The 22,602-nt window shown below is 38.0% G+C and overlaps 1 protein-coding gene across 6 annotated transcripts; it reads left to right on the top strand.

The window, feature by feature from the left end:
• The first annotated feature begins 1,753 nt into the window (after positions 1–1,753).
• On the top strand, positions 1,754–22,532 carry letm1 (leucine zipper-EF-hand containing transmembrane protein 1). 6 transcript variants are annotated; one of them, XM_054613634.1, is made up of 16 exons: positions 1,754–2,067; positions 6,228–6,285; positions 7,015–7,489; positions 11,386–11,529; positions 12,344–12,481; positions 13,131–13,334; positions 13,442–13,561; positions 14,122–14,253; positions 14,562–14,720; positions 14,916–15,014; positions 15,796–15,828; positions 16,877–17,011; positions 17,103–17,296; positions 18,747–18,779; positions 19,799–19,937; positions 20,488–22,532. In XM_054613634.1, exons 1-16 carry the CDS (start codon positions 1,989–1,991, stop codon positions 20,638–20,640), a joined length of 2,295 nt encoding a protein of 764 aa, XP_054469609.1. In that variant the 5' UTR covers positions 1,754–1,988; the 3' UTR covers positions 20,641–22,532. The 6 variants fall into 6 exon arrangements, with proteins under 6 accessions (XP_054469609.1, XP_054469608.1, XP_054469612.1 ...); XM_054613633.1 differs by having other exon boundaries at positions 1,754–2,073; XM_054613637.1 differs by lacking the exon at positions 15,796–15,828 and having other exon boundaries at positions 1,754–2,073.
• The last annotated feature ends 70 nt before the right edge of the window (positions 22,533–22,602 follow it).

Genomic DNA, 22,602 nt, shown 5'->3' with positions numbered 1-22,602 from the left:
CAACAGTATCCTGCTGGTTTGGAGATCATATGAATATGCTAGTTTGCTCTTACTGTACCAATTGTTAAGTCTATTTAAGCATTGACCCGGCGTATTTCATTTTTACCCCCTCACCCGACATAATGTTTGCTGGAGCGGTTATTGGATGGAGGGTGAATTAAATAGAATAGTTTTTGGTAAATTTAAGGCTGTGTAATCTAGATGGGAATTAAAAAAAATATTGATTGGAATAATTGTCCCTATGTCCACAAAATATACATTTGTCACTTTAGTTTGAGTTTATAAAAGGAGAATATTTTTGATTGACTTATATAGTCTTTTTACAGAATAAGACTGCTTGGAACATTTCTTATGTTAAACTCTCATACACATTACCAAATAAATCTTCAAAATAGAGTTATATTACCCATAGACACACAGCGGAGATATATGCTTGAGTATGTGGATCCTCTAACCCACTCAATTTAAAATGGATGATAACTGGGATAATTGTATTCTAAAATTAAAAATAAAAACAATGTATTAATTTTGGACATTGACACAGCACAAACCCACCAGCATCTTCTATTTGAGAAGCTGTAACCTGCAAATATTTGATGTTAAAACAATTATTCATTGTCAAAACAAGTATTGACATTTTATTTGCAATATTAGTCAGGATGATATGAATTTGTTTCTATAACAATGTTGGATTTAAATGTGTTTTTTGCACAATATATTTTACACAATGGATCAGGCAGTAACAGACATTCCTATACTGTTACTTTGTCCATTAACATTAATATTTTTGGAAAATTCACAACAACAAACAACAACAAAAATGTTGTGAATGGATTTTGTATAAGGTCTCTGCCCAATTACGTACTGCACTTCTCTTTCTCAATAACAAATTATAAATTGCAATGAAAAAATACTTTCTTTAAAGCATGGCAGAATGGATCCATTGACTCCTTAAACCATATATACATATGCGTTAAACCAGTGGTTCTCAAATGGGGGTACGTGAAGGCACTCCAGGGGGTACGTGAGATTTTTAAAAATATACAGTACCAGTCAAAAGTTTGGACACACCTTCTCATTCAACTACTTTGAAGAATCTAAAATATAAAACATATTCTGGTTTGTTGAGCATTTGTTTGTTTACCACATAATTCCATATGTGTTCCTTCATAGTTTTGGATGTCTTCAATATTAATCTACAATGTAGAAAAAAATAAAAATAAAAATAAAGAAAAACCATTGAATGGGAAGGTGTGTCCAAACTTTTGACTGGTACTGTATTTAAAATTAGCATCCATTCAAAAATCCTTTAAAAATAGTTATTTAATAAATATTCAATAAAATACAAGTGTAAGTACATAAACTGAATTCAATGCAACAATGCAACAATGCAATCGTCAGTGTTGACAGTTTAATAAATCAGACACTGATGGCAGAGCACTTATTAGTATTACAAAGCAAAAATGCTTTTCGCTGGTTAGGGGGTACTTGGCTGAAAAAATATTTCACAGGGGGTACATCATTATTTTATTGTATAATATATGTATTTATTATCTGTGTCTGTGTAGTTGAGCTGCTGCAACACCCGAATTTATATCAATAAAGGAATATAAAAAGAACCACTCCTTAAAACAACCACATTGCACCAACCCTGAAACACCGGAAACACGTGCTTTTATTTTGTTATAAACATACCGGAAGTGCGACCCCCGGAAGCTGCTTTAACAAACACACAACACCAGCGTGACGTCACTCGGGAGCCCGCTCCGGTTAGCTGTCATCTACGAGGAAGGGAAGGGCAATGACATGGAGCTACACCTGCCGGCCTACACACACACACGCGGGGTAGCTTCTTAAAACTACACAAGGACTTTATTTTAAAGATATGAATACTGGTTTATATATTCTGTGTGTTTATAGCGGCTCATTTAGTGGCGACATCTTGAATTAGCAGTGGCTAAAGCTAACAGGCTAACTTAGGAAGCCTCATGGCGTTGATCCTGTTTACGAGGTCTCGGGCACCTTTGATGAAAACCTCCAGGTCTTTGAAGAACGAGTTCAGGAAAGGTAAAGGTAAGTTCTTTAAGCTGTCAATCACCTGTGTCACGTGGGGGGGTTTAAGCACCTTTTCTGAGGAGAGATAATGGGGGGATTCAGGTTATTTGAGGACAACATCAAGCTCCCTCCTCCTCCTCTTCCTCCTCCTCTGCAGCCTGGTTGTTATGGCAGGCAGGCTCCCATCTGTTTATTCAGCATCCTCAAGATACCCGGATGTAAAGGCAAGATGTGTGGTGGGGTTTATTATTGTTCTAAGTCCTGCTGGAGTTTGGAGGCCATGCAGCACAGTGTATCCTGGTTGTCAAGGCTGGGAAATATGAGCCACATAAATGTTGGATGTTGCAAATGCAGATCACAGTGTAGGGGGGGGGGGGTTGTGTTTTTCCATTCTAGGTGTTAACACTATGTGATATATGGTGTCACCATTGAAGTTGTGCTATAAAATGTTTACAACTTGTATGTTAGAGACCACACACACACACACACACACACACACACACACACACACACACACACACACACACACACAAAGGAATAGAGGCTTGTGCCATTTCTGGCAACTGACACAAACACTACAAATGTATTTGTGCTACCTTTGCAATCCTGCTTTGTCTGATCAATAGCCCAAGAAAAACACAAAGTAGAATACACATTTTATGATGTGATGCAGAGGAAGAACTTTGTATTTGTGAAGCTCTAACCAGCAAGTATTTGGTGTGAAATCCTAATGAGTATTGACTTTTTTTTTGTTGCTATAATTGAGATTTTGTCATACTGTTTTGGTAGCTGTCCTTTTAATGACTCTGGCAGGATAAAAGCATTGTGAAAAAGGCTGCTTATAACAGAGTAATCATCTTTGCTTTAAAAAAGCACCTTAATTTGTCAGTTATTTTACACACTGACAGGCATACCTGTATAGGTTTCCAATAAAAGAATTAAAGAAAATTCACAGCATATATTGTGATGTGAAATCACATATACACCTGCTGTTATACAAGGTTACAAAGTTGGTGCTTTAGTAATAAAGGCAAAACAATTTAGACATTAGCTGCTGTATACCTGTCATAAATATTAAGGTAATATGTTTCATGGGCCTTTTTGTGCCAAGTACAATATATATGTGTATCACAGTGAGTCATTGAGTGGAGTTGAAGATATTAGAGGGCAAGCCACAGAAAAATAGTTTATGTCTGGATGTCTCTGGTTGGTGCATTAACGCTGTGCTTATAAATAGATGAGAGGGTCATAAAGTGAGTCTGTCTGTCTGCACTGGACGGACTGAGGCTGAGCTCTTGGCTTTGGGCCCGGACTATCAGACAAAATGTGGCGCTTCCACGAAGAAAGGTCAGAGCCTCTTATAACTCCACCTGAGACAGGCTAATCTTGACCAATTCTGCTTTAACGTCCACGCTGACCTGAGCGCCATTACATACCTGTATTAAGGTGAACGACCAACTGGTGTTAAGGTCCTGCTTTGACTGCTGAACATTGACCAGTATTCATATCTGGCTCAGTGGATTTGTAGCAGTCATCAAACAAAGGTTGCCAGGTTCAGAAGTGGTAAAGATTATAGCATTATCTAACAAAGCGTCAATGAACTACCGGAGAAACTGTAACGTTTCAGTTGTGATAAGGTGACGGTGCACATACATTAGTGTAAGTGACCTGTGAGTGGCTTTGACCAATACGAAGCGGTGTCATTACTTATTTAAAGCGTTTACTCATTTAATGGGGTTTATCCAGCTTAGACCACTCTTGTTTAAGCACAGCTCACACACTGAGACGCCTGATCTTCAGTTATTCTCTGCACTGACAATCTGTATGACTGACAGTTCAAGGGGACATGACCCAGAAACATTATGTCTTATGGCAACTGTGAAAGGACATCCTTGATATTTGAAAGCCATCCGAGCTACATTCTCAGAATGTCAGACATGTATCGAAGCAAACCAAAGTCTGGATGTTAGCGTACCAACAAACTGTCCAATAAACACATTTGTTTTGAGTCCATGTCGCTCTTGTTTCCAAGCTATGGTTTGATTTCAAGTGGCCACTGTGGAACCAAACAAATATATAAAGAATGTAGATAAAACTTATATTGGCCCTGGATTCAGAGAACAAGATTGTACTGTTTAGTTTCTGGATCTAATAATGTCCCGTTGTAAGAACAGTCCTGTTCTTTGGCTGCTTTACACACAACATTTCAATAAAACAACATATATTTTTTATCAGATCCATTATGTTGTGTGATGTTGCGGTAATAGCTTTAAAATAACAGCATGTATGGATTGTTTTTTGTGGAAAAAGGCTGTATTTGTGTTGATGTAGCTGAGAGTTGTGTTGATCTGGCTCCAGGCCGCTCACACAGTGCATGAGGAAGTGTTTAAGAAGGAAACTGCGGCAGGCTGCGGGGTCACACATGAGTTTGTTGTTGCAGCAGGTGTAAGTCAGGCAGCCATGGCAGGTCCTGACCTACTCGTGACCTTTCAAGGTCAGAACTAGTTTAGTTTAAGTCAGGACCAGATTAAAAAGGGGATCAGGACCAAATCAGCAACAACTGACCAAGTAATACAGAATGCTTTACCAATGCAACAGTGAGGCTTAAAAAGTCAACAAGGATTTGTGCAGAATGTTAAATCCCAGGCCTGGGAGAACTCCTCTGTTGCTCAACAATTTTTCTTTTTACTTTTTTACTTTTTACTTATCTGAAGCAAGGGCCTAAGAATAGAGGGTATTGTATGCTGATCATATATTTTATATGTAGGGCTGTGTAAAGGAAAGATAGTCACACCCTCGTAGCCACGATGCAAAAGATAATTAATAATTACATTTTAATTTAATTTACCAAGGTTTTGACATGGCAGTCTTCTCTGTATATATACATACAGTACCAGTCAAAAGGTTGGACACACCTTCTCATTCAACCACTTTGAGGAATCTAAAATATAAAACATATTCTGGTTTGTTGAGCATTTGTTTGTTTACCACATAATTCCATATGTGTATATATATACAGTACCAGTATATAAGTAGGGCTGTACTGAATGCAGTTTCTTTTACATTCAAAGCTCCTATTCAGGTTTTTAAATGTAGCTTCAAATGCCTGGCGTCATGTTTTATGACATCATCAGCCTCAAAGTTAAACAAAAAAATCCTCCAACAAGATCCTCCAAAGTATCTCCATTGTAATATCTAATAGTCGTGCAACCAGGATTTCAAAATTGTCGAGCTAATGTGACATGTCTTGGACTGAAAGAGGCATGAATGTGAAACCAAAACTGTAGGAAACCCCCAAAAGGATCAAGGACAGAGGCCTGAGGTTAGTACAGCTCAGGTGAATGCGTTGGGGTTAGGTAATCTACTGTTTTTCCAGAGTTTTCTTTCTGTGCTACAGTAGGCAGCCTTTCAGTCACAAAGGTGACACTGTTCCAGTAAAGTCGCTGTCCTCTGGCCTAACATGCTGCCATGTTCAACCAGGCCCTGCTGCATTTACTCCGGCCGGCCATGTGAGAGCCGGAGAGGAGGCGTGGTTAGGCCATGTGCTCCGACGTGATTGGTCCAAAGTGTCTCACCACTCTGCCTTCACTCTTCATGTATGTCACGCTGACAGTGGCCTCTGGGGTCTGGGAGCCTCTCTGTGGGCCTCACGTTGGGCGTGATCACCCTGGCCTCCAGGACGGATCAGTGTAAAGACGTTAACCGAAGAATAATACACTTTGTTCATTTGGCAGAGATCTTTACAGATGGCGTACACTACAAAATATTGTAAAGAATATTAAGGATACCAAAGATTATGTCTGGATGTAGAAAAATAAAGATGAATGTAACCACAAGACGAAAAAAAGTAATTACAAAGACCTTTTTGGATAACTGAATGAATCCATCTCGTTCAAGCCGTATGCCTAACAGGCGTTAGTGAAGCCTGAGGCAAGATTGCAAACGTCTTTTGTTCTACTAGAAACACTAACAGGAGTGGCTCCACTTAATATCATGTTGCATTAATGTGTCAGACCAGTCACAACCTGCTGAATTTTCTCATGTCCTCGTCAGCAGCAGTGGATGAAATCCCTCAGAATGCTCTCTGTGTGAGTTTTTGTCCCAGTTTGTCTAATGGCTGATTATCATGACACAGCAGCTCATGTTTTTTTTTTTCTTCCTCTTCTTTTCAGGGAAAGTACAAGATGGAGCTTGTTTCAACTGCACAGCTCTCAGACTCTCCAGTCAAACGTAAGACAATCAAATGCGGGACTTCTTGGGGGGAAAAAACATATATTATATTAAATCCTAAGACTTTAAAAACAGCAGTACAATATGACATTTTAAGACTTGAATCCAGTTTAAGAGGTCTTTAAAGTGTTGTGCTGTCTTGGATGGCGCTTTATTTTAGATTTCTCTGCCCCATGTTTTATCTCAATCCTTACCTCAAGGTAGTTTTTTATGACGTCTTTTGCTAATTCTAATGGGATTTGACTTGTGTTTCGCGACAGTGCAAGCAACACAAAGTACACCTTTACTTTTCCAAACATCGTTTTAAAGATTACGTCTTCAAAAGCTTTGTCATTTCTGCTGTTTTCATGTAAAACAAAAAAAAAAAAAATACAGGCGCAATACACAAATCCACCTTTTCTGCACACATTTTACTTTTTTTTGTTCCATTGAAAGTCTTAAAAATTTTACTCAATGAAACATTAAGAGGTGGTTTAACGTTTTTCTTTTCTTTATCATACTTTACAGTATTTGAGTGGACTTTTAAAAACATTTCTATATATTTTTGCAACAAGTATTTACCAGAATTTTGTAAATCAATATTCAGAAGGTTTTCATTATATGGAACAAAGACTTCAATTCCTTTTGCTTTTGAAAAAAATGTACCACTAGGGTGTTATTTGGAGGGTTTTTTTTTGGCTGATATTGTATTTCACTGAATTGTTTTTCAATGTTTTCTTTTCATCTTAGACGTCTTGGCAGTTTCGCCCAGGTGTCTTCACTCGGTACCTCCGTCCCCTCTTCAGATGGATATGTGGCCCAAAGCCCGGACTCACAGCGCCTCTACTGTGCTTTGGCGTTGGGGGCCTCCTCCTCACCGTACCCCGCCGTCACAACGGGGACCCACTGGACGATATCGCGACCACACGACGTCCCTGGTGTCCGCTGGATACACACCTCGAGGAGGAGGTTGGACGACTCCAAGGTGGAGAAGTCGCTGCGTGTGTTAAAGGACAAGAAGAAGAAGCTGGAGGAAGGAGGGCCGGTTTACAGCCCGACGCTGGATAAAAACCCTGTGAGAAGGACGCTCCGACAGTGGGTCGTGGATGAGGTCAAGCACTACTACCACGGCTTCAGGCTGCTGTGGATTGATACCACCATCGCTGGGAGGATGCTGTGGACGGTGCTGAACGGACACCCGCTGTCCCGCCGCGAGAGGAGACAGGTGAGGTCTGCAGGGGAGCAAATGTAGATATCATGTAGTCTGTTCAAATTATGGTTTATTTAATGTATTTATTCAAAGGGAAATGCTTTGCTTGTAATGCACTCAGATGCAACATTGTCCCACAATTGTCTTGTGAGCAGCTCTATTGGAGCCAGACACTCAAATCTGACGTCCAGTATTCAATGTGTTTAATATAAATGTATAATATGTGAGTTTATTTGGCTAAAAGGGACGTTTAGACCATATTTAGTGATACTTGCATCAGTGCAGGACAAAAGCATGTCTATTTACTGAGTAGCATGGAAAGATTATTGTATTTTCCCACCATATATCTTCCTTTTCTCTTTTCTTACAAGTGACGATGCAGCTTTAAACCGCTTTGGACATGCAGAGTTCCCCTCTTGTCTTTTAGCCAGAATCATGCAAGTCATCATTAAATGCATATGTGAGACTCTTTTGCAGAGTCTCACATATGCATTTGCAAAAAAGACAGCCAAAGATGTCGCTTTCAAGCATTTCATGTAGCTAACAATAGCTCAATCAGCTAGCTAGCTGCAGCAGCCAAAATCTGTCGTCATGTCAGTCCACAAATTGCTAGTTGCTGACTAAAAATGAGAAGCCTGCTTTTGACTGCATCTGTCTTAAATCAATGATTCATTTTTTGAAATGACTATGGTGAGTTTGTCATGGCAACCATTGTAAACAACATAATGTGCCGTGTGGGAATGGAATGCTTGACAGGTGTAGCAACCGTAACTAAGGGGGTCGTGGCTTAGCGTACTTACATTACTGGTACATTTTGACCACGGCTGGTAAGTCATTTCAGCAGAAACCATTCAAAGGTCCAATTACATTTAAACATATACAGACGTAGTTAGAGCTTGTGTCCAGCCAGATTTTTCCAGTGGAAGCGTTTGTTTTTTTCCCCCAGTCTGACTCAGAGTTTACAGAGTGGATAACCAGCATGTGTTTAGAGATCAGAGATGACTGTGCAAGGTTTAAGTCTGACCGCCCAGACATCTTGTTCTGTAAGGTTTAATCCACAGCTTCTCAAACTTAATGGGATCAATTAAACAAATTGGCGGCACACTGAGTGTTTGCTCGCCAGGCGCTCAGCAGATTCCGCTGCCTGATTTAAAGCTCTTCAGGAAGAAGCTTCCGATTCCATAACTCCTCATTAATGGGAAAATGAACCACCTTTTATGTGGATGTCCAATAAGTGCTGATGGGAGATGTAGTCGATTGAAGCAATAAATGCCTCAGTGGGTGAAAGACTACATTTACATTGACTTCAGCTTCACCCAATGTTCACACATGTCCAAACTTTCTCAACGTTGTTTCAGTGGTTGTGGCTTTCACAACAGGACCCTTTTTAAAGGAGCAAAAAGCAAACTTACTTTTCTTCTAAAAAAAGAATGCGTAACTGATAATGTGAAATAGAATGTGAAGTAATGAAATATCTTAATAGAATGTGACGAAATGTCAGTTTTTGGCCTTTTCTTTGGCTTTAAAAAAAGAAGAAGATTGTATTACAAGGGTCATAATCTGAGTGTAATTCAATTTCACTTAATGCTGTTATCACCATTATTTACACATGTGGATTATTCACTTATGTGGATAACCTAATTTAATAACAAGGTTTTTGCAATAACTAATTCAAAGGTTTGGTTTGGTTGAAATGTATTTAGGATTTACAGTAAACTACTGTGGATACAGAGGTTAAAATGGCTTATTAAACAGGTTTTCTGCCCTCGTTGCCCTGAATCCCCCTGCAGTCAGACGCTCAGAGAGTCTGTTTGCATTGAGGCCCAGTGTGCTCTGCAGCAGTCTGATGCAGGAGACTGCACTGGTGTCATTTCAGGGAAGATGAGCCGGTCACTGTAATCCAAGTCTCTCAATGGGACGGGATGGCACAGACCTAGTGGACATTGTTAGCATTGCTGCCGCCCAACTGCTTTTTTCTATTCAACTAGATACCGTGAGTTAAAACAAATAAAAACACCTTTTTAATTATCCTTGTTTATCTGTCAAAGTGGCTGATGGAAATTTACATCCAAGTGTTTACAGCAAGGCTGGTGAATGTTTTCTGCTGTAACAGAAATTTCAAATTTCTTGGCATTGGTGTTTTAGTTCCACATTTATATTTGTATTAAATTAAACTATCTAGAGCCTCAAGGAAGCATTTATGAATCAATCTTTACATCTTCTTCAACATAAAGATTACAGGATACCTGCTCACGTGTTCAAAGCGTGTTACACGTGCAGACATTAGTGCAGAGGCATGTTTACGATGTTTCGCAAGTCAAACTGACAAGTGAGGACAATGGGGCCTCTCATGCTTTGCAAAAAGATGTTGCAACAAGACAAAGAAGAGCTTTTTTTAGTGTACAATTTATTTTGACCTTTTTTTTTAGAAGATCACAATATAAGCTAAAAGATGAGCTAAAATGAAAAGAAATTATAGGTAATAATGAAGGAAGATTATTGGGAGATTTACACACATTTATGTTCATCTGAATTACTTTTAGTCATATTGGGAATTCGAATCCCCTTTATCTGACAGATGCAATGATGAAATTGATCTCAGTTTAATACAGTCTTAAATGCAGCAGTGCATAAGTACATACATGTACTTCACAATATCATTATATATCACAATTTGTAGGCAAAAATCACATAAAATAATGATTAAACGTCACGGTAACCGCATGAAATCAGATAAAACTCTACAAACATGTCAAATAAAAGCTTCAAAACCACACAGTATTTAAATTCAACATGTTCCAGCTCTGTGTGTTTGTGCTAAAGTCACAGCAGAGATAAAGCCTTACCACTGTGCTAATAGCTGCTGGTCAGTGCTGATGATTACCACAGAGTCCCCCCACCCTCATTAAACTTGCACCACCCGACCCATCTGCACCTTTTCACATGCAGCTGACTCCCTCGGAGCGCATGTCCCGAGTCCATCTGAACCCCATTCATCTAACCTGGACTGCCTTCGCCTCCTTAATCTCCTCCTTTCATATTCACTTACAATACTCAGGCCTCCGTTTAAGGCTTCCTCTATTTTAATCTGTCACCCCCGCACCCTCCTCCTCCCTCCCTTCTTTGATGTGAAACTCTGGGAGATGATATACATGTCAATGGGACTGCGGACAAAGGCCCTTTCACTCGGGCTGGCCCAAATCCTTCACCCTACTGGTCCACTGACATGCAGGTGGAAAGGGGTGGAGAAAGAGGGACTCGTGTTTTGGCCTTCTCTCCTCTCGGGGACATTTCTGTAAATGCCTGATGGGGATTGTGATGGTCGGTCAGAAAGCCACAGTTGGACAGCCGTACAATAAAGCAGACCAGTGTTTGCCTGGTACTTCTATACTCTGAGGATTGTTCAGGGTTGGTGCAGAACAAATGTGCTTCCTGTTGGCCTCAAGAGGACAGTTTTCTGAGCCTTGTGAGGCAGAATGTTCACTTTGGTCTACGGCTCCATGCTACAAATAACACAGCAGTGAATTAGGAGGTTTCTGTTGCCGTGGGGATGTATGGGGACGGGGTTAAGAAAAGTGCTGACTGTTGAAACTAGAGGGATTGTAGCAGGGCGATTGTACCGAGAGACAAAGGGAGGCGAGGTAAACATTTTCACATGGTGGCTTTACCTCCCGCTGCTGCTCTCTGCTGGAGGGAGAGGGGAACTTCAGCCTGGTGGGAAATGAATGAATGAATGAATGAATGAATGTTGGATCTTCATTGATGCAAATCCAAACACAAGCACACCAACAGCATTAGTTTTTCAATACCAACAACTTCCATATTTTTCACGAGTTCTTTACAAGTTCTTATTGTCCTCATTTTTAAAGGAGTCCTTTTCTTATTCCAGTTTTTCTTAATCTTCCCCACAGTTCCTCAGAACGTGTGCAGACGTCTTCAGACTTCTTCCCTTCCTGGTGTTCATCATCGTCCCCTTCATGGAGTTCCTGCTTCCCGTAGCTCTGAAACTCTTCCCCAACATGCTGCCGTCCACCTTCGAGACACAGACAAAGAAGGTAATCAAAGCTGGGCCTTTTTTATTTGGACCAAGGCTGCATGATACAGACAAGATGCATCAATTCTGAGGATATTTCTGCAATTTCTTTTGTAGCAATTAAAAGTTTTTGCCCAGTTTTAGGTTTAGTTTTAGGTTTTATAAACAGTAGCTCAAATAAGGCTGCAACTAACAAAGATATTCATCATCCATTAATCTGATAGTTATGTTCTTTATTAATGGATCAGCCCAAGATGATTTATTCAAATGTATTATTTTATTTAGTCCAAACAACTCAAAATCTTCAATTTACTAACATACATTACAAAGAAGAGCATCTTATCCTCATATTTGATAAGCTTAAACCAGAGTTTTGGGCATTTTTATAAAAAAAAAATGACTAAAGATATTTATTGATCATCAAAATAGCTGCTGATAAATCTTCTGTCGATCCACGATAAAAATAGCAATAGTTGCAGCTCTGGGTCTTAGCAAAATCAATATTGCACTCTCATATATCATTATCCTTTTGCCTAGGCTTACACTTATGTAATGTAAATGTCTCTGTTTAAAAGATTCTCAGTTATTTTTTTAATATTTTTTCATTGTATATATATTTATGTTTAAAAATATATATATTTTGTTATTTTCTATTGTCACTTTAACTACGAGGCAAATACATTTTTGAATACATTATGCATGCTGGTGGTATTGTTGCAGACGATACTGATAAATTAACAATTTATACAGACACATTGACCTCAAGACAATACTGCAAGACTACTTAAACAGAAGATTATAGATGATTGAGTTTGCGACATGTTTTATTTTTTTAGGAGGAGAGGTTAAAAACGGAGCTGAGAGTCAAACTGGAGATGGCCAAGTTCTTGCAGGACACCATCGAGGAGATCGCTCTGAGGAACAAGGCGGATCAGGGGAACGTGACGGAGGAGTTCTCCACCTTCTTCCAGAAGGTTGGTGTCTGTGTTTGCTGAGGCAGGGCCCCCCATGAAATGAGTGAAGACGGGCTCAGTGCTGCCCTCTAGTGGTGGAAACATTGAAATGTTTATTCGAAGCAAGTAAAATAGTAAAAAAACAAGTCATAAATGTTAAACATGAAAGTTCAGCATTCATTCTGATAACTTCATTTTAAACAGTTATATGTAAAGCTGCAATAAGATAATATAAAACTTGTTTATTTATTTTTGTAGAAATTTGTTATTGCTTTTCTATTTTGCATTATTATATTACTTATTATTCACAGTTTTTTTTATAAATTTTTATTGTTGAAATTTTTTGAGAAATCTCTTTTGGCATTAATAAAGTTATGTCTTATTTAATTAATCCCAAGACAAATGTTTGTGCAGCAGTTGCAGTGCAAACTAAGAAAGAGTGCAAATATATATATATATATATATATATATATATATATATATATAGTCCAAATTGGAAAAAAATATAGATATATGAAAGTGTAATTTCAATATTTCTTCTTGGTGAGAAGGGACCACATAATGAGGGCAAATAGAGCCAAAACAAGGCCTTTGCATTAATAATTCTGTTGTGGTCTCGACTTCCCTCATCCAGAATGCGTAACAAGTCATAACTTCATCATCTTTGTAGATTCGGGACTCCGGGGAACGTCCCAGCAATGAGCAGATCATCAGGTTCTCCAAACTGTTCGAGGACGAGCTGACTCTGGACAACCTGACCCGACCTCAGCTGGTGGCTCTCTGCCGTCTCCTGGAGCTCCAGTCCATCGGGACCAACAACTTCCTCCGCTTCCAGCTCATCATGAAGCTGAGGACCATCCGGGCCGATGACAAGGTATGAGCCTTGTAGTTCATTTTAAATGTCTTGACACAAATAAAATGGAAGGAGGTTGATCATTAGAAGCTCTGTGTGTGTGTGTGTGATCACTCTGTTGTGTCCAGATGATCGCGGAGGAAGGCGTGGAGAGTCTGAACGTGAACGAGGTGCAGGCAGCCTGTCGCGCCAGAGGGATGAGGTCTCTGGGAGTCACAGAGGAACGACTGAGGGAGCAACTCATCCAGGTAACAACAGCAAACTGAGAGGGAGCATACGTTCAGGAATTAACTATTTTTTGCACAAATGCATTCATTTTTCCCTCAATTTCAGAACTTAAATGTTCTAGACTTACAGCCTTAAGATGTCTTATTATTGTTTTTGCATTTCTTTGGTGTGTTTCTTAAATCTTCACTGTAAAACGACATTTCTGCAGTTTGACTGACTAGCTTTGATTGATCCTGCAGAGTTTAACTTTTTTTTTCTGAAAGAGGATAATAACATTTTAAATTAGATTGCATTTGTTAGTTTTATTGACTCAAAAAGGATAAGCTTTTTAAAGAAAAAGAAAAAAAGTAAAGTGCACAAAACAAATCTAATGCATTTGTGATCCAAGTGGAATCTGAAGCTAACACAATCTTTTTCTATTCTCATATTCTCCTTCTTCTATTATCTCCATCACAGTATTTATATAGACTTAAACAATAAGCTTATGGAAGTTTAAGGTGATTTGAAATGGTCTTGTTGTTGTCTATGTTTGATCACATATCTTTCATAACCTCTGTCATGTGATATTCTGCTCTTTTAGTGGCTGGAGCTTCACCTGAAGCAGCAGATCCCCACCTCCCTGCTGCTGCTGTCTCGAGCCATGTTCCTCCCCGACACCCTTTCCCCCGCCGACCAGCTGAAGACCACACTGCAGACGCTGCCTGAGATGGTGGTATGTTAAAGGGATAGTTCGGATGTTTTGAAGTGGGCTTGTATGAGGTAGTTTGGAGAAGCAAACCTGAGTACCAGCACAGAAGCAAAGTAATGTACTGCTGTAAACAGGTGAAGCGGCAAAACATATTTTTGACACCTCAATAAAGGCAAAACTACAAAAATCAATATGAGTTTAAGTGTAAGCTATATTTAGAATATTTCCACTGCTTTACCTTTAAACAGCCCTTTCCTGTGGGAACTGAAGCTGTATCATTTTTTTATTAAAGGATATCTTATAATACTCTGCTCTATCCTACTCTTTCCCAGACAAAGGAGGCCCAGTTGATGGTGGCAGAGATGGAGCTCTCCAAAGTGGACAACAAGGCCAAGCTGGAGACAACGCTGAGGGAGGAGGCGGCCATACGCCAGGACAACAAGGACCGGGAGATGGAGAGGCTGGCGGACGCTGCAGAGAAGGCTGCCAGGGTAACAATACAACGATGCCTACTTATAAGTTTAAGATACTTGTAGGCAACAGGCAGAGTACTTTGTAAAAGGGTTTTGGTACGATTCCCAGCCTTATACACCTGCCATGTATATGTACCACTACAGATTATAATGCCGACTTCTTCCGCTCTCATAACGGTGTTTAATCAGTTTCCTCGTCTCTGTCCTCTACAGGAGGAAGAGTTGGAGATGGAAGCAGAGACGGTTAAAGCTGATAAGGCTGCTAACTCTGAGACGCTGAGGGATACAGCACCCGTCATAGAAGGACTCAAGGTAACGACTCCAAAACCTTCAGTCTGTGAGATCAGTAGATTTGTGTTGATGTCTTAACGAGTAGGATTTGTCGGTTGTGTAAGCACAACATTCAGATATGGCTCCTACGGCTTAACGGGGGGTAGGGTGCCCGTTAACGGGTGAAAGCCAACCACAGATTCACTCTTGTTTTGTAATGAGTTTTGTCAGCTTGGCTTTCTGCCCTAACTATATTTGGATTTCCCCAAATATAGTTTTATAATTGATTTGATGTATAAATAGTTTTTGAAGCCATTGTGCCTTTTTAAATGCTGCTTATAATTTATTCATATTTATTTGAAATTTGGACAGTTTCTGGTAAACTTCTAAAGAAGAAAACAACAAACTCTGTCCTCTCTAAAGTTGCACATGGCATCAGAGATGTTTTTTTGCATTTCAATGAATGTATGCACCATGTTACTTACAATATGTAATTGTATCTTGGATTTGTTTTGTATTTTTTTAAATATTTATATTTCAAAACAGTCTTGAAAACTAGAAAAGATGTTTTTTTCTTAATGGATTAAAAAGGTTATTAGCTTTTCAACTACCAAATAATGTTTTAACCAGAAATTTTAACTTTTTTAGTGGTATCGCTAACCCTTGACCAGCACAAAACGTTCATGTTTGATATTTAGTTCGGACGCATTTTCTTTGCTTTTTTTTTGTTTACTGATTTATGACCAAGACTGTCATTTTATTTGTCACTCACTTGTTGCCAATTTTTCCATTTGACCACGTCTGCGTCTTCTGCACCACGCAGTATGAACAGTTGCAGAGATTCCTGCGCTTCCAGGTTAGGTTTTAACGATGTCTCTCCTCCCAAATGACCCTCACACCTTCACCAGTTCATCCCTGCACGCACACTATCTGCTCTTTCTTTCTGAGCGGACCCATCCAAGATGAGGGTGAAACAGTACTTGCATATAAATCTGGCATTTAAAAAAAAAAAACTATTTCAGACTGCCAATTTGATTTCAGCTTCCGTAGGAGTGAGAACAAATTCTAAATTACATAAGCAACTCTTAAATGCGAGGCTTTACTGGCTTGATGAGATCAATTACATGAGGTCAAACCACAAACGCTCAGATTTAGCTTTGTGTGTTCTTAAGTGGGATGAAATTATAGCAAAAAGTTCAGACACATCGCACTTCTAAGGACTGGAATCAAATTATATACATATATATTCTATTTTTAGTAAAATCTGATATTTTTGACCATTTAAGCCTAAAATATAGGCTTCTTTTTTTTAATACAAAAAACTGTAGTGTGGACAAATCATGGTCATCATTTACCAGCCTTTCATGGCTTATTATAGAAAAACCCCTTCCCATCTGTTGCTCTGAATTGGTTAAAGAAAATGCTAAATATGATTTGCAAATTCTGTTTGAACCACATCTATCAGGACTCCTCCTTCTCTTTTTTCCTTATCCATCCTTCTTGGCGATGTCACTGACCAAGTTGAACCTTTCCCCTCTCTTAACTAACAGCTCTTCGTAGCTCCACAGAGTTCTCTCCATCATGTGGTAATGTGTTTTGGGGTTAATGTGGAGAATCCCAGTGTCCTCTAGAGCTTCCTCTCTTTTACCCTTTTTGTGTGTTTAGGTTGGTCTCTTATGTGGGTTTGTATTAAATGCACATGTGGAACTTTGACTTTTTGACCTACTTGTATCCATTTTGGAGGGAAAAAGCTGAAATATTTATCATCAAAAGTTGTCTTTAAAGCAGTTTTCATTCAGTCTGCTTCTAAAAACATATTGTGTGTTTTTAAAAGGACATTGTAATAGAAGTAGTGGATTTTGTTTCTGACATTTAGGAGCTTCAATTGTATGTTTGTGTTCCAGGGTGAGGAGATAACCAAAGAGGAGATTGACATGTTGAGTGATGCGTGCTCAAAGCTGAAGGATCAGAAGAAGCTGTTGACTCTGGAGAAAGAAGAGCTGGAAGAGCTGAAGGATGACGTCCAGGAATACAACGAGGTGCCTAGTTATTGCAGAGAGAAAATATTTATTGTCATTTAAATCAAATGTTCTGGTGGTTTAAAAAGCGTTCTGTCTTTTCTGCTTCCAGGATCTGATGGAGATAAAGAAGGAGCTTTCTAAGACCGGTCAAGAAAAGGCGCTAGAGGAGTCAAAGGCGAGCCAGCGTCTGTCCAAGAGAGTGAACCGCATGATCGGTCGCATCGACAAGATCATCGGGGAGCTGGAGAAGGACAAGGTCATCCTGGACTGCCAGGTGGACAGTGGAGCTACACCACCTGTCGGGTAAGAGCTGAATATGCTATTTCAACCACCACACGGCCCTCTGTAGTGGTTCAGAATAATCCACGTTTGGTGCTTTGTGGCAGCAGGAGGGTGTTTGTGGGATTAGGTCAAAATACGAAAAAATTTGATACACATAAACTTACGTTTTAGTAGATACATTCTGTTCTTTTTTTATGGGATTTATGGACAATAAGGAAAATATAGAATATCACCATTACACTTTTATGATAATCATCTCAAAAACACAAACCATTATTTACACTAATGCCTCACTATACTATAAACCGTCTGCACCTTAACGGAGGTGGTGTCGCTTTAAATGTTCTTGTTTTAGAATAAAAAATAGTGGTTTATATAAAAAAATAAAATAATGAAGTGATACCAGTAAGAGAGTTGTGTTGATAAAAAAAAAAAAAACTCACCGCAATAGTCATGTTAAATATGCTGAAATATATAGACTCATGATTTCTGGGAACTATGATGGTTTAAAAAAACATTTTTTATTAATTTATTTGACATGGCATTGTTGAATTCAATACAACCAATTAAAAGGACTTTTATCTGTAGCTAATTTGCAGTTCATTTCTCTGCTTAGACTTTTTAAGGCATAAAACACAATATAAAACTCTGTTATACAAGCATACAGACAAACTATAAAACAATCACAGCATCAGCATTCAAACATTGATGCTTGACAATGACAATAAAGAACAACAAAAAGGGAAGGAAAGTATGCTACATTAACCCATGCATCTCAGTGTTTGTTTTCTTTCTGAGCGTCAAAGAATCAAAATCAACCTTTATGTCTGTGTGTTAAGTTTGGAGCTGAAGATGTCAAAACTTCAAAACACAGCAATGCTTTTCGTTTTGTGACCTTCATCAGGGTCATCAAGTTTGGAGCTGGAGTCAGGAAGTGTTTAGCGTATAGCTTAGCATAAAGGCTGGACGCAAAGAGAAAACAGCGAGCCTGACTCTTTTCAGAGTTCTGATCAATCTCACTCTCGGAAAGAAAATAAATGAGCATATTTCTTAAAATGTTGAACTTTGTCTATAAGAGAAAAGCTTTGCTGTCTCTCATGGCTTTTTTTTTAGTTTTTTTTGTTAACAAAATAACTACTGTAGTTACTCCTGAGCCGCTGCTGCTTTATGATTTATTTTAAAATGACATTGTATCATCTTCTTTAACTCTCATGACATATAACACTTTATTTATCAGTTATTTCAACATAACATTTTATTATATGTCTATTTTTTTATACTGTTGTGTATATACTGTTACTATCATCATCATCATCCTCATTATCATCTTCATTACTTTCATTGTAAAATGTTGGTGGAGATAAAACAGTTTTCCCAGAAAAATATATATAAAATAAATACTGGCAGTTATCCAGCCAGTATTTATTTAACAAATGTAAAACCAAATCTTAATTTATTTAAAACTTTACAGATTATTCTTTACTAAACAAAGTGATGCCAAAAGGTAAGCTGATCTGTGGTAAACCGCCATTAGTTAGCTTGCTTGCTAAATGCTAACAATGCATTGTGGTATTTCAAGCGTCAGCTGCTAGAATTTTGCTGTAAAAAAATCAACCAGCTTCCATTTCTGCTCCCAACACCACAAGTGCTGGTTGCTGTGCTCCCACTTTAATACACTTTTGTTCCCTAATGAATGAAATCAGATTAAATCAAAAGATCTAACTCCAACTGCTTGATTTGAAAGATTTAGGAAAGTCTGAAGTTGTTTAGTTTTTGTCAGTGATGTGTGACCTCTACTAAGAATTAACAAATATTAGATGTCTGATTTAATAACGCACAGGACGGTATATTTGAATTTAAAATAAGAATTGGCTAAATTGATTCTTTTTGCTGCCTTTTCTGAGCTTTTAACGATATTTTCCAGATCAGGTAAAACCATCTATTTTAGGATGCACCGTTCTGACTTTGGGTATCAGCTGATACCGGGTATCGATTCAACACCAGTTATTAATCAATAAGCTGTATGCCTCACTGTGTGAAAGAGACTGGGTTCATTCATTTATGTGAGAGGCAACATAAGGCCTAACTTAATCATTGCTTTCCTAAATTTGTAAAACAAAATATGACTGATAAATACATAGATAAATGTGCTAATTGTTATTTAAAATGTAATTCAAGTATAAACCTTTTTTATGAAGCAACAAAAGGGTCAAAACTTAAGGAGGTATTCAATTTCTATTATATAATTGATAAAGTATATACACATAGAATTGAATTGTTACCAATATCGGCTCGATATCGGTATCGGTGCATCCCTACTGATCATTTTAATTATCATTTTCAGCATTTTGTCCAAAATTTTGCCGTGATTTAAAATTCAGCTTAAAAAAAATCACTTTGATTGGTGTGATCTGGGAACCTTTGAAATACAGAATGTTGACCTCAGTAAAGACTTCTCCACCACATTTTCTTTGCATTTGGTTACACACCGTTTCCTGTATGCAGTCTGTTCTACACCTTCAGGGAGAACCTCATCAGCATCGACGAGCTGATCGGCGTCATGCGGCAGATCCAGAACATTCCAGAGCACAAGCTGCAGAGCATCGCCGAGGCGCTCGACGACAACAAGGACGGCAAGATCGACATCGACGACGTCATCAAAGTACGTTGAGAGGAAATCATTTGTGTTGTGTTTTTCATTTTGTCGTTTTCTTTAATAACCAGATAGAATGCGCTTTTTGAGTTTTGTTTCAAAGACAAAAAGGTTAAATAAGGTTTGTTATTCATTATAAATAGCACATAACATCACTTTAATGACCACAACAAGTACATTATGCTGAGGTTTTAACACATTGCCCATTTGTCAGTGTATGTTGAAGTTATGTTCAGTATATTAGAAAGTTTGTAGAAACTAAGATAAGGATTTACATTTGGATATTAGCTAATGATTAGTCATAACTCGATTGATTAATAGGATTAATGTTATACTTAATTTAAAAAGTTGAACACTGGAGTTATTCTATTTAGAGCCAAACTTCTGCTTCAAGTCAAAGGTACGTTAAGTCCATGGTACAAAATCGATAACATTTAAACCCAGAGTTTTTTGATTCTTGCTTGTATTGCCATGCATTTTTAACATATATTTAAATATTTAGGATTTGAAACCACATTTTCAAAGTCTTTAATTGATTACTTTTGCATTATTATCCCAGGTGGTGGAACTGATCGACAAGGAGGACATCGACATTTCCACCACTCAGGTGACCGACATCATGGTGATGCTGCAGAAGGAGGAGAAGCTGATCGAGAAGGAAAAGGCCAAAGAGAAGGCTGAGAAAGAACAGGCAGCCGGACTCAACAACTAACTCGTGTTCCATAAAGACACATAGCACATGTAAAAAAACAAACAGCAACAACAGCAACAACAGACCACTGAGAAGTTTGTGACTCCAGTCACAGAAACTCTGGACACCAGATCGTTCTGGACCACTCGACAGAGAGAGAGGTAACAGCTGCCTTCTCCAAATGTCATCTCACCATAAATTTAAGCTCTGAAAAAAATTATTGTTATAAAAGAAAAAAAGGCAAATTGCCTTTAAAAACGCAAAAAATCAAAAAGAAACTTAAATTGCCATTATGTTAAACTCTTCTGGACTGATCATGTCTTATAAGCTGATATTTGGATTTTGTGTAATTTTACTCAATAATGTATTGATCGAGGGAACAAAATGACATGAAGCAAAGGTTATTCTCCCAACTTAAGAGATGGAAAATTGATCAGGAAATATTATGTTTGGAAAAATATATATATTAGGAGAATTTATCGTTAAAGTTTGAGGTGAACCGTCTTGCCTTTCATTTCATTCATGTCATCATCTCAGAGAAATGAGGGATCATTTCTGGATTTTGCACAGTAAAAATCATCGTCATTACCATCAAACTCACTCAGTTTATTTTCTTCTTTTTTGATTTTGTTTATTCATCATACTCCCACATTGTACAAGCATCCTGTTATGTTCTATAAATTGTACTTGGACAGGATGGGCTTATAGTTGGCTAAAGGAGGATAGAATGGTGGCTGCAACCAAATGTATAATAACACACAACATAGAAGTTCTTTCAAAAACATCTAATAATGTTAAAAGACCTAAAAAAAAAGCTCTCTGAATATTCATTCTAACGATAATAAAAATCATAGCTTTAGGGACTTTATTCCCATTAAATCATAAATAAATAGATGATTCATGCCGTTGAAGCGTTATCCAAAAAGCCGAGGACTGAAGTAAGCAACATTTATATTAATATTAAAAAAAGAACTACTGTAATTTCTTTTCATTTTGTTCTTATAACATAATTGTCTTTTGTGTAATTGTAGCACACATCTTCACATATATTCCTGTTGTGTTCAATAGATCTTTTGTAAAATGCCAAAGTTGCACTGTGGCACATTTAATAACAGATTCTGATTATTCTTCTGACTGCTAAGATCATAATCAGTACGGGGACAACAAAGCAGCCCATAAATCAAATATCAGTCCGTTGTTGGAGTTAAATCTTTTTTTACTAGTTTCTATTTTGCAGAAAGTATTTGATGTCAGATGTTTGGAGGTTTTCTGAGGGTGAAAGTGGCTTTTTGGGAACGTTAAATAGTTTATTTTGTGCACGTGAGTAGTGTGATAAACCTTTTTTGTAATCATGACCTCCATAGTTTTTAATGCAAAGTGGCCTTCCCATTGATACAGATATTATAGATCATATACTGTTATTTATTTTTGAGGATTATGAGGATTAACTTGATTTAGTTTTGGATTCATTCAGTTGTAGTTCCGGTGGTTTGAGTCGCATACTGAGTCCTCGGTGTTTGTTTTATCTGCACTGTAGCGATGAACGTGTTTGGGTTGTAAACAGACGGAGGGAAGATTTCGGATAATATTCCAGTCGACTACTGACCTTTCCATTCATCTTGCTGCCTGTTGGCATTTATTCTACTGTGTTCCCACTGCAAGCAGCTTGGTCATCGTATTGTTGGACAACATATTCCAGTTAGGGCTGCAACTGATGGTTATTTTGATTATATTTGATTTGTTTAATCCTTTATTATTTAAAAAAAAAAATAGCCTACGCATGGGACAAACATTTCGTGTAGCGATTATCCTGCCAAAAGTAATCATCCAAAATGCTAAAAATGGCAGTAAAACACACATTACTCAACCTTATATTTTGTTAAACAAATGTTTTAATTACATCACAGATAACACACACAAACATGATGAAAAAAAATCGGAAAATCTTCAATAAGGTAATAATAAATCATTTATTCACATTTA

Source organism: Anoplopoma fimbria, chromosome 15, assembly GCF_027596085.1.
Source record: "Anoplopoma fimbria isolate UVic2021 breed Golden Eagle Sablefish chromosome 15, Afim_UVic_2022, whole genome shotgun sequence".
In the NCBI taxonomy this organism is placed as follows: domain Eukaryota; kingdom Metazoa; phylum Chordata; class Actinopteri; order Perciformes; family Anoplopomatidae; genus Anoplopoma; species Anoplopoma fimbria.
Note: the sequence above shows the minus strand (reverse complement) of the source record. Positions and strands in the feature narration are given on the sequence as shown.

Bases quoted from the DNA above. Each gene is read 5' to 3' on its own strand.
- letm1 (XM_054613633.1), top strand. From the start codon at position 1,989: ATGGCGTTGATCCTGTTTACGAGGTCTCGGGCACCTTTGATGAAAACC. The intron at 13,335-13,441 runs GTATGAGCCTTG...TGTTGTGTCCAG, and splicing joins CCATCCGGGCCGATGACAAG to ATGATCGCGGAGGAAGGCGT. The intron at 17,297-18,746 runs GTAAGAGCTGAA...AAAACTTTACAG, and splicing joins GGAGCTACACCACCTGTCGG to ATTATTCTTTACTAAACAAA.